Source organism: Tursiops truncatus, chromosome 20 (genome assembly GCF_011762595.2).
Source record: "Tursiops truncatus isolate mTurTru1 chromosome 20, mTurTru1.mat.Y, whole genome shotgun sequence".
NCBI lineage: Eukaryota > Metazoa > Chordata > Mammalia > Artiodactyla > Delphinidae > Tursiops > Tursiops truncatus.
In genome coordinates this window covers 17,769,739-17,784,632 of record NC_047053.1, presented here as the reverse complement: position 1 = coordinate 17,784,632, position 14,894 = coordinate 17,769,739, and the positions used below count along the sequence as shown (strand labels likewise).

Genomic DNA, 14,894 nt, shown 5'->3' with positions numbered 1-14,894 from the left:
AGTGAATAAGCTGACATTCTACTGGGAGAGACATAGTAAACAAATACATAAGGTGGGGGCAAGTGCGATGAAGAAGAAGTAAATATAAGGGGACAGGACAGAGACTGATGGGACATCAGTAGAGGTGCGTGTGGGATGTGTTTTGCATAGGGCAGTCAAGTTCTCTCTGAGGAAGTGACGTTTCTGCAGAGACCTGAATGATGTGAGAGAAGACAGGAAAATCAGGGGGCGGTCCAGCTTCCTCGCCTGAGAGCCCGGGAAACCGGCGGAACGCAGATACGCGAGGGCCGGGAGCCGGAGGAGCCGGGCCACCGAGGACTGTACGGCAGCGGGGGAGCGGTTTGGCGGGGACACAGGGCCGTTCAGTGGCCGCCGCGATGCTCCCTTCCTTGCAGGAATCGCTGGATGGGGATGAAAAGGAGCTAGAGAGCAGCGAGGAGGGTGGCTCCGCTGAGGAGCGGAGACTCGAGCCGCCGCCCAGCAGCTACTACTGTCTCTACAGCTACCGCGGAAGCAGGTGCAGCGCCCGACCGCCCTTGTGGCCCCGCCCCGGCCCCACCGCTCGGCCCCGCCGCCCGGCCCCGCAGCCCACCCCAGGTCCCGCAGCCTGGCGGCTCTCAAACGCCGTCTTCTCCCCTCCCAGCCAAGGTCTCTGGCCCTCAGGGCCCTCCTCGCCTTACGCGGTACTTCCGGGCCCCCATCCTGGACTTTTGTGCCTGGCCCTCCCATGCCTGTGCGCTCTGTCCTTAACATCTTCCAGCCCCTTCCTGTCGCCCCTGCCTTTTGTTTAGCGCAGTGCCACACACGCTCAATAATGTCAATTCCCATCCCCTGTCCTTCCTGTCATTGTCTCCCCACTTTCCTCCATCCCCAACCCGCCATCCCTACCCCCACGCCCACCTTCTAGTTACCCTCTGTCCTTGTTGCCTCTTTTCCCTCTGCCCCAGCAGACTTCCTGGGGTTCTTCTGGCCCTGTGAAGTCTGTTTTTGTTTTTGTTTTGGCCGCAGTGCGTGGCTTGGGGGATCTTATTTCCCCGACCAGGGATTGAACCCAGGCCCTCAGCAGTGAAAGTTACGAGTCCTAACCAATGGACCGCCAGGGAATTCCCTGTAAAGTCTGTTTTTAAGAGTAAATTTCCTTGACTCTTCTGGATGTTTAATTTAGCCTTTCCTCCACCCCTTAAGTGGCCTGGAGAGAGAGGGAGCTCTTGTCAGAGCTGTTTTATGGGTTTTCCCTGTCAATGGAGGCAGTGGAGGATTCAAGCACTTCTACCTTGCAGCATTTTAGTTGACTGCCCCTATCCTGCTTGCGGGGGGGTGGGGCCCCATACTCCGCTTGAGTTAGAACCCATAAGTTGATAGCTGACTTGCTTTTGCGGCATGCAGATTGGCACAGCAGCGAGCGGACAGTGATGATGGAAGCCCAAGTGGCACAAATGCAGAAACTCCCTCTGGTGATGATTTCAGGTAAAAACAGCTTGGCCATATCCCGCGTATGTGCTTTTCTCTTAAGGGCATCTCTGGCCTGCAGATGTCAGTGGGTACCCTGTCTCCACGCAGCTTTCCCTGAGTCAAACCATCAAGCCCACCTCTCCCCTAGGAACCTCATCTTGATTTTATTACTTCATTTAGTCAAGGCTGGGGCAGATCCAAATACCCTTGTGATTAGCCCCAGGGTGATTAGCCACACAGTTAATCTGAGCTTCTTGATTGGAACTCCAGTAAATATTCAATATAAGTATCAAGAAATTTAAAATCCTCCTTTCCCCCCCCGCATTGAATACCCTTTCATAGCTCCTCTGCTGCACGCTACAGTGTAAACTCCAGGATAGCAGCGATTGCTGTCTCTTTTGTTCATCGATGTCTCCCTACCTAGTACCTTGAGTGGTACCTGGCACAGGGTAGATATTTAATATATACTTATATATATATATATATATATGAATGAATGAACCTCAACACTTGTTGGATGCAAAGTGGAGTATAAAACAAAATTATGTTCACTGAGTGACTGGATGATGGATGATTTAAGGAATTTTTCAGGTACTGTAATAGAACTGTGGAGATAGATATATATATATATATATATATATATATATATATATTTAAGTCCTCATTTTTAGAGATACCTAATGAGAAATTTAGGGATGAAATAATATGATTCCAGAAACTTGCTTCAAAATAAGTCTGGGAAGTGGGAGGTATGGACAACATGGGAGTACAGGTGAAACAAGATTTTTTTAAAAATAATTTTTATTGCAGTATAGTTGATTTACAATGTTGTGTTAGTTTCAGGTGGACAGCAAAGTGAATCAGTTATATGTATACATATAACCACTCTTTTTTAGATTCTTTTCCCATATAGGCTATTACAGAGTATTGAGTAGAGTTCTCTGTGCTATATACTAGGTCTTTTTTCGTTATCTATTTTATATATAGTAGTGTGTAAAAGTCAATCCCAATCTCCAAATTTATCCCCGCCACCAAGTAAAACAAGATTGCCCATAAGCTGATAATTGTCAAAACTGGGTGGTAGGTACATGTGGGTTCATTATACTATTCTACTTTTTATATGTTTGAAATTTTCCATAACATGAAACCAAAGATGTGAGGCGTACTGGGTTTATATTTTATATTGGGAAGTTTGATGACAGAAAAGCTTTTCTTCCTGCATATTCAATTTATAGTTTCTGTTTATATTCTAATCTCAACCAAACTGAAGTGTTTATGTTTAGCTCATAAATGATCACTAAGCTGGTGTGTTTATTCATGGGTAGTAGGTAGTTGGAGGATTGAGGAAAGAAGAGGAGGCATGAAATAGTGATCTCGAGGGACTTCCCTGGTGGCACAGTGGTTAAGAATCCGCCTGCCAATGCAGGGGACACAGGTTCAAGCCCTGGTCTGGGAAGATCCCACATGCCGTGAAGCAACTAAGCCATGTGTCCCACAACTACTGAGCCTGTGCTCTAGAGCCCGCGAGCCACAACTACTGAAGCCCGCGTGCCTAGAGCCCGTGCTCTGCAACAAGAGAAGCCACCGCAATGAGAAGCCCGCGCACTGCAACGAAGAGTAGCCCCCGCTCGCCACAACTAGAGAAAGCCCACGCTCAGCAACGAAGACCCAATGCAGCCAAAATTAATTAATTTAAAGAAAAATAGAGATCTCAAAGAGTTGAGAATGAGTGAACCAGGAAATGTGATAGCTGGGCAGCAGTAGGGCCCACTGGAGGCTAGTGGTCATTTATTTATGTATGTATGTATGTATGTATTTTGGCTGTGCTGCACGGCTTGCAGGATCTTAGTTCCCCGACCAGGGATTGAACCCGGGCCCACGGCAGTGAAACCACCAACCTAACCGCTGGACCACCAGGAAATTCCTAGTGGTCATTAATTTAAAATGAGACTAGACACTGTGGATATGGGTTTTTGTCCAACCACATTCAGCTGCATAGGTGCAGATGCAGAGTAGGTAGAGAGCTGGACTAACCAGGGCTGAAGTTTTGCTAAGTAGGTACAGGGAGGTGAAAGGGGGGTTGAATGAGAATGTGTGCAGGGGTGTGATTACAATGACTGGAATTTAAGCTTGGTAAGGAGGAAGAAGATGAGGATGAGAAACTTGAGGCTGCTGTGAAAAAGATATAAGGTCAGTGGCTTGGGGGTCCCAGTGGAGTCATAATACTAGAGAGAATGAGCTGGAAAGAGAACTATTTTAAATGGATGAGGTAGATCATACTTGGTGATATACATTCCTAGAAGCCTCACCAACAGGAGTCAGATAGAAAGCTTTGCCGAGTCCTTAGTGAGGGCTTTTAGCGATGTCCTGTCTGACTTGCGGGGTGTAAATGCAGAGTCCACTGGTAAGGAACGTGTGTCTTTCATTTGTCAAGCCTCTCCTTGGCGGATACTAATCTACCATCTGAATTGGAGCCAGAGCTGTGCAGTTTCATTGCTAAGCGTCTTTCTAAGGGAGCAGTCTTTGAAGGGCTGGGTAATGTTGCATCTGTGGAGCTGAGGTAAGTATAAAATGTGCTGTATCCTGAGATTTTATTTCTGAGCTAAATATGAGAAGTGGCGAGAAACTCCAAAAGATCAGTACCTACTAGACCTGCAAAGTTCATCTTTGTTCCCTGGCAGCTGAGCACTGGGCCTCACATTTTTGTGGAATGGAATTAACTGAACGGCAGAGACTCTGCCTCCTCGGTGTACATATTTAGTCTTGTACTTGGAAGAGAAGAGCTCATTACCAAAACTATAACTGTATACTTTACAGTGGTAAAGGGCTTTCACAAACTTCAATGCCATTCTCCTTGCAAAGGGGTGATAAAGCAGATACTCTTACTTCCATTTTCAGATGAAGTAATAAACTCAGAGAAGTTGAGGTCCCAAGGCTGGTCACATTGATGGAATTCAGGCTTAAATATAGGTGTCCTCAGTCGAATTCCAGCCATCTTTCTACTACACCCCTTGATTGTAGTTCACTTCAGACCATGATATTGGCATCAAGTCCTCTCAGGAGTATGAGGCCACATACCAAAGATAAGGCCATCGGATAAACACTTCACATCTGCCTGGAGCTTCAGTGATTCATGAAGGTTTAGGGGAGGGAGAAAAGATGATTATATTTATGTGAACATGGAAAAACTATGAACAAGAGTGAAATTTGCATGAATTTTTCACATAAGACAGGAGAATTCAAAGAAATTCCATGTTTGTTAGGTGCTGCTTTAGCTAAAGCCCATTATGGTATACGTTCATTTTCCTCTGTTGTTACAAGTAAACCAAGAAGTCTGGGAAGCTCTGACCTACTGAGCAATCTAATGGTATTGCCAGACAAGGATGACCAGGGCTCAGAGGAGTCTACAGAACTACATGCATGAGTTATCAAAATAACACATTTAACCTTTTTCTTTCTGTTCTAGAACGCCAGGTTACCGAGTTGGTTGTTATTACTGCCTTTTCCAACAAGAAAAACTGCTTTCCCAAACAACAACAGACTCTGAACATAACTGTTCAGAGTATGTGGTCTGCTTTTTAGGAGGGTCTGAAAAAGGACTTGAGCTATATCCTTTCTTTGGTCTTTGAGGGTATCAGGAAGGAAAGTGTTGGCAGGCAAGTAGAGGATTATTACTAGCAACGTCCGCAAAGGTTTTCTACCTCTTATGCATTAACTCCAATTTCAGACCTCCGTACGACCAGTTTGTCTTGGCTTGTTTTAATTGACAGTTATTTGAGAGATTTTTATATTACCTATTGAGAAATAAAACCCTTTCTTGATTCATCCTTTATTGCTTCCTTAAGAACATACTTTCAGGCTTGAATTGGACAAGTATATTCAAGGGCTGAAAAATAACATGAACTGTGAGGTAAGATGATTGCATTAATCTTTTTTAAAAGAGTTTCATTCCTTTTTTTTTTAATATTTATTATTTATTTGGTTGTGCCGGGTCTTAGTTGCAGCACGCGGGATCTAGTTCCGTGACCAGGGGTTGAACCTGGGCCCCCTGCATTGGGAGCGTGCAGTCTTAACCGCTGGACCACCAGGGAAGTCCCTGCGTTAATATTTTTAAAGACTGAGATGATTAACATTATGCGACTGCTATACTTGTCAAATCATCCAAGTGGACACAAACACGTAGAAATTCTGAAAATGTGCTACTTTGTGGGCTAAAAGAAAGGTGCTTGGGGGCTTCCCTGGTGGTACAGTGGTTAAGAATCCGCCTGCCAATGCAGGGGACACGGGTTCGAGCCCTGGTCCGGGAAGATCCCACATGCCGCGGAGCACCTAAGCCCGTGTGCCACAAGTACTGAACCTGCGCTCTAGAGCCCGTGCACCGCAACTACTGAGCCCGCGTGTCTAGAACCCGTGCTCCACAACAAGAGAAGCCACCGCAATGAGAAGCCCGCGCACCACAATGAAGAGTAGCCCCCACTCCACACAACTAGAGAAAGCCCGCGTGCAGCAATGAAGACCCAACGCAGCCAAAAATACATAAATTAATTTTAAATGGATTTGTTTTAAAAAAAGAAGGAAAAAAAAGAAAGGTGCTTGTTAAGGGAAGCAGGGAACATAGTCGTATAAGTGCTGTATGTTTCACAAGACTGCTTCTGAAGTTTTGCATCTATGAAAAATTCAATTAAATTCAAAGGTATATAGTAACATGCCAAGCGAGGAAGATGACGTTCTTTTCCCAATTTCTAGACACATAAGATTTATATTCTGGTCAGAACTAATGGCCCACAAAGCCTCTGGCACCAAAGACATGCTATGCAATGGGATGACTGTCCTTGAACTCAACCTCAAAGATTTTTAGAAACATCCCAGTTTTCATTAATCGATCTTCTATGAATTAGATACCTCCGTATCAATTCCTTTATCCATACCTTTTAAAAACTATGTGTTTGGTTGGTGGCAGTAAAGTCATAACTCTTAAAATTTACTCCCCATTACACGTGGTAATAATTCCTTTCTTTCACTTGTGCATGTGCTTACAAGACACTGCAGGAGGGGAAAGGATAGCATAGGAGTGAGCCGGGGTTACGAGTCTAGGGGGAGCTGCTCTCCCAGGCTGGAGCTCTCCCTCCAGCCCCAGGGAGCAGCACAGCCAAGGAAGCCAAATGAGCTCCTGGCAGCGTGTCTGACACCCGGAGTGGGCTTGAGTGTTTTGATGCGATGACTTGTATCCTTCCCTGTTCGCATTTCGAGTGTGAACGAACTATCTGCATTCTTTCATTCAACAGGCACTTTATAAGCTCATCCATGGACATTTCAGACGCTGTGCCAGGTGCTGGGGAGATGAGGATTATTAAGAGAGTATCTCCAAGAGTTCACAGTACAGTGGGAGGAGATTGACATGTAAATGCCCCAACTCCTTTCAGTGAAGAAATAGCATGGAACCCTATTAATTCAGTCTCTTCATTTTATATAACGCATTTCTTAGTGTGTTTTTAAGAAATGCAGTACTGAATTAATCCCCACTCTGCCCAACAAGCCCAGCAAAGTTATATCACAATTCCTTTTTTAAAATTTGTGGTGTTAGCTTAAAAGAAGGTGTCTGTCCCCAGTTCTTTTCACTGTCAAGAGTATCATGAAGAAAATGTTAAGTCCAAGGTGAAGGCTGATATCAAAGCAAATGACATTCTCTCTTGATCTAGGAAAGGGGTGGGGAGAACCACGTACAGTCCTACCTGAGCAGCTGGTTTGAGGATGTTGTATGCCCAATCCAAAGGGTGGTTCATCTCTTTCAGGAGCAGCTTACCTTTCTGCTACATGCTGTAAGTATTGCCCAAACAAAAGCATTTCCTTAATTGAGAATCACTTTGGCCAAGTTTGGATTATTTAAAGACATACTTATTTTCTCTGAACATTACCTTCCCCCCGAATATTCATTCAGACAATGCCTGCATTAGGATAGACCACACTCTATTTATTCAGATCTAGAAAGTTACACTACTAAGGTAGAATTGCAAATACTGAGTCTTCTAATAAGATAAAACGTTTTAAAATAATTACCTTTTTTTTTTGGCCGCGCTGCACAGCTTATGCGATCTTGGTTCCCCGACCAGGGATTGAACCTGGGCCACGGCAGTGAAAGCCCCGAATCCTAACCACTAGACCAGCAGGGAACTCCCTAAAATAATTACCCTTTGAAGTGATCTGGAAGAGGTGTAATTTCCAAAATAATTTGAGAAGGAAAATGGAAATCAAAAGGGATTTTACCTATATAAAAATGTCCAAATAAAAAATGAAAAATTCACTAAAATATCTAGACAATGGGGTAGGCTCGAGTAAATGGCCAGGTTTTTCATGTAAATATGTGGTAGGTAGATGCAGCTGAGGCTGGATGGCCCCACAAGCCCAGGTGGTGAAGCCAGATTTCAGACCATTAGTGATCTGAACAAGGATTAGTGATCTGAACAGCAACAGCTGAACAAGGCTCTGGAGCGCTCCCGGACAGTGCCGAGCAAGCATCGTCTAGCGTGGTGGTTATTGGGGGAGGTGATGTTTAGTCACAAGTGGCTGCGCAACAAGGAAAACTGGAATACATGTATCAGTTAGGCTTTATTTTTCTCTCATAGGCTCTGAGTTATACTCCTGTTGAGGTTAAAGAATCAGATGAAAAAACAAAGAGAGACATTCACAGGTAAAGAACAGTTTTGCAAAGAGAACCTTTTCCACAGCAAGCCTGATGTTTATGTTTTTAACACCCACCCCCACTCCCAATGCAGAATGAATTTGCTTCCTCCCTCCCATCCTATAATATAGTTTGTGCAAAAGGATTGTGTGTGTGGCAGGTTTCTGAGTGTGGCCAGTCTCCAAGGCCTTATTCACGAAGGCACCATGACGTCTTTGTGCATGGCCATGACGGAGGAGCAGCATAAGTCTGTGATCATCGATTGTAGTAGCTCCCAGCCTCAGTTCCACAATGCAGGTGAGCCAACAACCCCGGGAGCAGGCTTGTGAATCTCCTTTTTTGCGCTGAGAACAAATGATGCAAACTTATCCTTCCTGTCTTGTGCAGTTTTACATGTTTATCCCCAAATCACCAAAAACAATAGCAGTTCTAGAAACGTGGAAATCATGTCATGCCTAGCAATTCTTCTCCTAGGTATATAGAGAACTCTTGTACATGTACACAAGGAGACAAATACAAGATGTTCATAAGGGCACTGTTTGAAATAGCAAAGAACTGAAAGCAACTTAAGTGTCTGTCAACAGGAGAATTGATAAACTGCTCTATTCATACAATGGAATACTATATAGCCGTGACAATGAGTGAACTAGAGCTATATGTCTCAGTATAGCACACAAATGTATTATATAATGCAAGAGCCATTAAAGAAAAATACAGTTTTAACATATGCAAAATAATACTATATAGGGCTTATAGATAAAGTATGTGGCAAAAGTTTATAGAAAGACATGGGCATGATAATTCTTTCTGATGGGAAAGGAAGGGGATGCGATTGGGAAGAGGCACACGGGAACTTCAACCATTTTGGTATTTCTTAACCAGGTGGTGAGTTAAGTTTTTTTAGACCATTATAGAAGTCTTAAATAATTCATTATAAGAGTTTTTATAAAGGAGGAAAGAATATCTTGATGTATACAAATATTGAATCATTATGTTGTGCACCTGAAACTAATATGTCAATTACACCTCAATTTAAAAAAAGAAAATAGGGCTTCCCTGGTGGCGCAGTGGTTGAGAGTCTGCCTGCCGATGTAGGGGACACGGGTTCGTGCCCCGGTCTGGGAAGATCCCACATGCCGCGAAGCGGCTGGGCCCGTGAGCCATGGCCGCTGAGCCTGCGCATCCGGAGCCTGTGCTCCGCAGTGGGAGAGGCCACAACAGTGAAAGGCCTGTGTACCGCGAAAGAAAGAAAATAAATAAAAAGAAAGGAAGAATAAATGTCTTGTGATTTCACTTTTATTTATTTTTCTAAAATATTTTATAGGAAGCAATCGGTTTTGTGAGGATTGGATGCAGGCTTTTTTGAATGGTGCTGAAGGAGGTAACCCTTTTCTTTTTCGACAAGTCCTGGAGAACTTTAAACTAAAGGTAACTAATTGGCTGTGTGCCGAGTGCCACGCATAGTCTTTGTCTGAACTGTAATTAGTACCGGTGACTGAGTAACAAATCTGCTTTATAGCTATGATGTCATTCTCAAAACTAGAATCCTCAGTGCCAGTTTTCCCGTACCCAGTGACGACTGGGTACCTAAACTTTTCATCTTTGCTAATCTGACAGGGTGACGATGGTATATCACTGTTTTTATTTGCTTTATTTATTTATTTATTTTTATTTTTTGGTTGTGTCGGGTCTTAGTTGCAGAGCGTGGGCTCTTCGTTGCGGCGTGTGGGCTCTCTGGTTGTGGCGCGCGGGCTTAGTTGCCCCACAGCACGTGGGATCTTAGTCCCCTGACCAGGGATCGAACCAGCGTCCCCTGCATTGCAAGACAGATTCTTAACCACTGGACCACCAGGGAAGTCCTTTTATTTGCATTTAAAAATTTCAGTTTATTTCAACCAAAACCAAAACAGTTCACCCATTTCTCCCACTCCCTACCTCCTGCCTCTGGTGGCTACCAGTCTGTTCTTGAAGTCTATGAGCTTGTTTTTTTGTTTTTTTTTTTTTTAACTCTATATATATTTGGATTCCACATGTAGAAGAGATCGTGTGGTATTTGTCTTTCTCTGTCGGACTTGTTTCACTTAGCATGATGCCCTTGAGGTCCATCCGCGTTGTCACCGATGGCAGGATCTCATTCTTTTTCATGGCTGAGTGGTATTCCACTGGGTATATATACCACAGTTTCTTTGTCTGCTCATCCGTCAGTGGACACTTGGGTTCTTCGGTGATGCCGCAGGGAACATAAGGGTGCAGTTACCTTTTTGAATAGGTGTTTTGTTTTCTTCAGGGAGATGCAGAAGGAGCATTGCTGGATCGTATTTTTTTCATTTGGATTATTACCTTAGGGTATATTCCCTAACGTGGGATTACCAAGTCAAAGGGTTTGAATGCTTTGGTTCCTCTTACAAATTGCCAGCTTGCACTTCAGAAAAATAGGAACAAATTACAGAATGGCCAGCAATGTGTGTGGGTTTTCTATGCAGAAACTAATACAACAGGTTTTTATCAATCTTATTTATTTTTATTAACTTAATACTGGTACTCCATAGCTGTTCAAATCTGTCTTTAATTATTATTCAGGCTGAACATTTTTTCATGTTAGTTTACTATTTGCAAATAAACAAACAAAAAGACACATTTCAATGGAGCAAATCTATCCACTGTGATATAGCGACATTATAAATTGTAAAGGCAATACTAATGAAAGATGTTACCTGTCATTCTTTATATGTAAACAATATCTTTATTTTATTTATTTATTTATTTATTGGTGTTTTTATTTATTTTATTTATTTTTTTTAACATCTTTATTGGGGTATAATTTGCTTTACAATGGTGTGTTAGTTTCTGCTTTATAACAAAGTGAATCGGTTATACCTATACATATGTTCCCATATCTCTTCCCTCTTGCGTCTCCCTCCCTCCCACCCTCCCTATCCCACCCCTCCAGGCAGTCACAAAGCACCGAGCCAACATCCCTGTGCCATGCGGCTGCTTCCCACTAGCTATCTACCTTACGTTTGTTAGTGTGTATATGTCCATGCGTCTCTCTTGCCCTGTCACAGCTCACCCTTCCCCCTCCCCATATCCTCAAGTCCGTTCTCCAGTAGGTCTGTGTCTTTATTCCTGTCTTACCCCTAGGTTCTTCATGACATTTTTTTTTCTTCTTAAATTCCATATATATGTGTTAGCATACGATATTTGTCTTTTTCTTTCTGACTTAATTCATCTGTATGACAGACTCTAGGTCTATCCACCTCATTATAAATAGCTCAGTTTCGTTTCTTTTTATGGCTGAGTAATATTCCATTGTATATATGTGCCACATCTTCTTTATCCATTCATCCGATGATGGGCACTTAGGTTGTTTCCATCTCCGGGCTATTGTAAATAGAGCTGCAATGAACATTTTGGTACATGACTCTTTTTGAATTACGGTTTTCTCAGGTTATATGCCCAGTAGTGGTATTGCTGGGTCATATGGTATTTCTATTTTTAGTTTTTTACGGAACCTCCATACTGTTCTCCATAGTGGCTGTATCAATTTACATTCCCACCAAGAGTGTATGAGGGTTCCCTTTTCTCCATACCCTCTCCAGCATTTATTGTTTGTAGGTTTTTTGATGATGGCCATTCTGACTGGTGTGAGATGATATCTCATTGTAGTTTTGATTTGCATTTCTCTAATGATTAATGATGTTGAGCGTTCTTTCATTTGTTTGTTGGCAGTCTGTATATCTTCTTTGGAGAAATGTCTATTTAGGTCTTTTGCCCATTTTTGGATTGGGTTGTTTGTTTTTTTGTTATTGAGCTGCATGAGCTGCTTGTAAATTTTGGAGATTAATCCTTTGTCAGTTGCTTCATTTGCAAATATGTTCTCCCATTCTGAGGGTTGTCTTTTGGTCTTGTTTATGGTTTCCTAATTGTCAGTAGAGTCCGGGTCTTAACCATAAATTTGCATTATTCTGTATCTATTTTGTACCATAAGCCTTATTCACAATAATTAAAATAAGTTTTTAAAAACAAACACGAACTAGAATCCTCAAAAGGCATTCCATTTGTATTTTTCAGTGGCTTCTGCATATGTACCATTGCATATCCAGTTAATTGGATTGAATGCTTGCTTATATTTCAAGGACTTCAGTCTTGTAATTCGTGACATATCTTAGTTGGAAAGCACAAAAAAAGGAGTTCCATGCCTAAGGGTTCAAAATTTTGGTGGGGAGGCATGTTGTCACCTTATTTAGGAGATTTGTAAAGTATTTTTACTTTATATATATAAAAGATTTTGTTCTACTGAGGGCAAAGCATATTAGCAATAAAAATGATGAAAATATTCAAAAATAAAAAGCAAACATTTCAGTAACATATGTTGAGTTCTCAGCTGGATAGGAGATCTTTTTCAGGCTTCATTATTATCTCACTAAACACACATTTAACTGGGTAATCTTTTTCTAGGCCATACAAGACACAAATAATTTGAAGAGATTTATCCGGCAGGCAGAAATGAATCATTATGCTTTGTTTAAATGTTACATGTTCCTAAAGAACTGTGGTAGTGGAGATATCCTTTTGAAGATTGTTAAAGCGGAACACGAAGAAATGCCCGAAGCCAAAAGTGTGGTAGCTGTCCTCGAAGAATTTATGAAAGAAGCTCCTACCCAAAGTTTTTGATCACATGTTTTGAGATGATTATATTGTGAAGTTATGCAAGCCTTGGTGTTTGAAATTGCAGTTGTTATAACTGTCATAGGATTGCTATTTCAGATTATTTGAAACATTCTAGGTTTTTTCATGTTGTACTTTTAAGATTAAACCTAATAAGACATATAAATCTGATGCAATCTTCACTGAGCCCTAGATAGGTGTGTGTTAGAGTTGTGAAAATTTTACATTTGCTGGTCTCATAAATTCTAGACTTCAGGGAGTTGTTCCTTAAAAAACTTCAGAGGTGATTTTGTGGCTTCTGTGAGGAGTTTGCTGCAGTATTTAGCAACTTTTCCTCCCAGAAAAATGATAATACTTCTTTCTCAACGTACTATAGCTTCTTTTTAAAAAAGTACTCCTAGTTTTAGGACAGATTAACACCACGACACCATTTCAAAAACAGATCTGTGCATCCTGTGGGTGCTTGATAGACTTTTTTTGTCTGATTGATGATGGATGATGAAGCCAGATTTCGTGTCAATATGCAAATAGATCATGAGTGTGTAGGGAGGTAAATGAGCTTTAAAAATAGATGTACTAGCTTCAAGATAAAACATTATCTCTGATGGAAAGCTACTGCAGAAGTGGCCCCATCACTTTTCTTCATTTGTTCACAGGTATTTGCCAAGAGCCTATATTTTCTTTTTTCTTTCAGACGAAAATGCTGGATTTTTTAAACAGAGGGTTAAAAAAGAAACAAAGTACATAAATTGTACAAGCAAATGTAACAGAGATTCTTCATGTCAGGGTTAATCATTGCTTTTAGTTTTTTGTACATTTGTTGCAAGCCTTAAATTGTTTTATTCTGAATCAATTGAAAGTGTTCTCAGAGCCGTTTATAATTTATAATGGAAGCCAACTGTAGCTACACACATATGACTGCAGTTTCTTCTGCTTAGCTCTTTAATAAATCCATTTGATAATGATTTTTGTTTAGAAGATCAGAAGTCTTGTGTCCTCACTGCCCTCAGGATGCCCAGAGGAACACAAGCCCATAAAAGTCCTCTCCTACACTCATCTAAATTCACATTAAGTGCTGAGTTTTAACTTTCCAAATGACTGACAATGGCCTTCTGCTTTCTCTTATACTGAAGTCTAGAGACATGACTCACTGAGCCATTTCTTTTCTTTAATGAGAAATATAATTCAGGATCCTCATAAAGGCTTTCATATGGTTTTAAACTTTAATAACTTGGATCATAGTCAGTGTAGAAAAAAAAATCCAAGTAGCATCTTTTTTATAGCATTAAATTCAGAATGACTATGGAAAACAAGCGATTTTACGGCATAGCCCTTGAATCTTTTTCTAATGTAGTGTTGCCCACTTGGAAATCAAATTTTTAAATAAACAATGTTAAGACATCAACATTTTGAGTCTGGAAAACATATTTTTCATTTTCAAATTCACATATCATTCAAGAGTCCATGTTGTAAATAGCATTTAAAAGCAAATGTATTACCTGCTTCAAGTCATTTATGGATAGAGTCAAGGCATAATTACATATTCTTTATATGTACTTTTATATATACTTTTTGTAATGTAAGCTCACCACATTACACAGTTATATATCAAACAGTCTTATTTTAAAAGTGTATGATGAACTGTATATCACTACTGTAGACAAGGAAAATAGTGACATGGAGTTGAATATCTTGTGGGCCATGAGAAGAAACTCAAAGAGCTCATGACCAAAAACATGTACTGTATTCAAATTTTAATAAGCTAATATATTAACTTTTAAAGTTTTAAAAAGCATTTGTTCAAGTGTGGAATACATTATGTATTATTTGTGTGCTATACACAGGAAATGTATGTTTGTCACATATCAAAAATGGTCTCAATTTATCTGTAATTATATTTATAATAATAAAACAACTTAGCTTCTCACCAGCACAGTCATTTTTATTCAGTGAGCTCAATTCTCCAGCCTGACATTTTTATTAATTCACAACAAGTTTATGGGGGAAATTATACTCGTTAGGCTAAGGAATTTGTTGAAGAAGATCAAATCACCTGCTGGGAGACACCTTTCCGCATCTTGCAGGAGGCATCAGG

General features: G+C 41.2%; 1 protein-coding gene across 1 annotated transcript; it reads left to right on the top strand.

Annotated features, from left to right (window-relative positions):
* The first annotated feature begins 237 nt into the window (after positions 1–237).
* C20H17orf75 (chromosome 20 C17orf75 homolog) lies at positions 238–14,729 on the top strand. The gene is made up of 10 exons (XM_004312696.4): positions 238–517; positions 1,387–1,467; positions 3,887–4,012; positions 4,919–5,059; positions 5,305–5,362; positions 7,152–7,271; positions 8,076–8,140; positions 8,292–8,428; positions 9,456–9,559; positions 12,590–14,729. Exons 1-10 carry the CDS (start codon positions 378–380, stop codon positions 12,803–12,805), a joined length of 1,188 nt encoding a protein of 395 aa, XP_004312744.1. The 5' UTR covers positions 238–377; the 3' UTR covers positions 12,806–14,729.
* Positions 14,730–14,894: the final 165 nt, after the last annotated feature.

Excerpts from the sequence above, each read along its gene's own strand:
- C20H17orf75 (XM_004312696.4), top strand. The coding sequence starts at position 378 with ATGCTCCCTTCCTTGCAGGAATCGCTGGATGGGGATGAAAAGGAGCTA. Across the intron at positions 4,013-4,918 it reads GTTGCATCTGTGGAGCTGAG|AACGCCAGGTTACCGAGTTG; the intron begins GTAAGTATAAAA and ends TTTCTGTTCTAG. Across the intron at positions 5,363-7,151 it reads AAAATAACATGAACTGTGAG|GAAAGGGGTGGGGAGAACCA; the intron begins GTAAGATGATTG and ends CTCTTGATCTAG.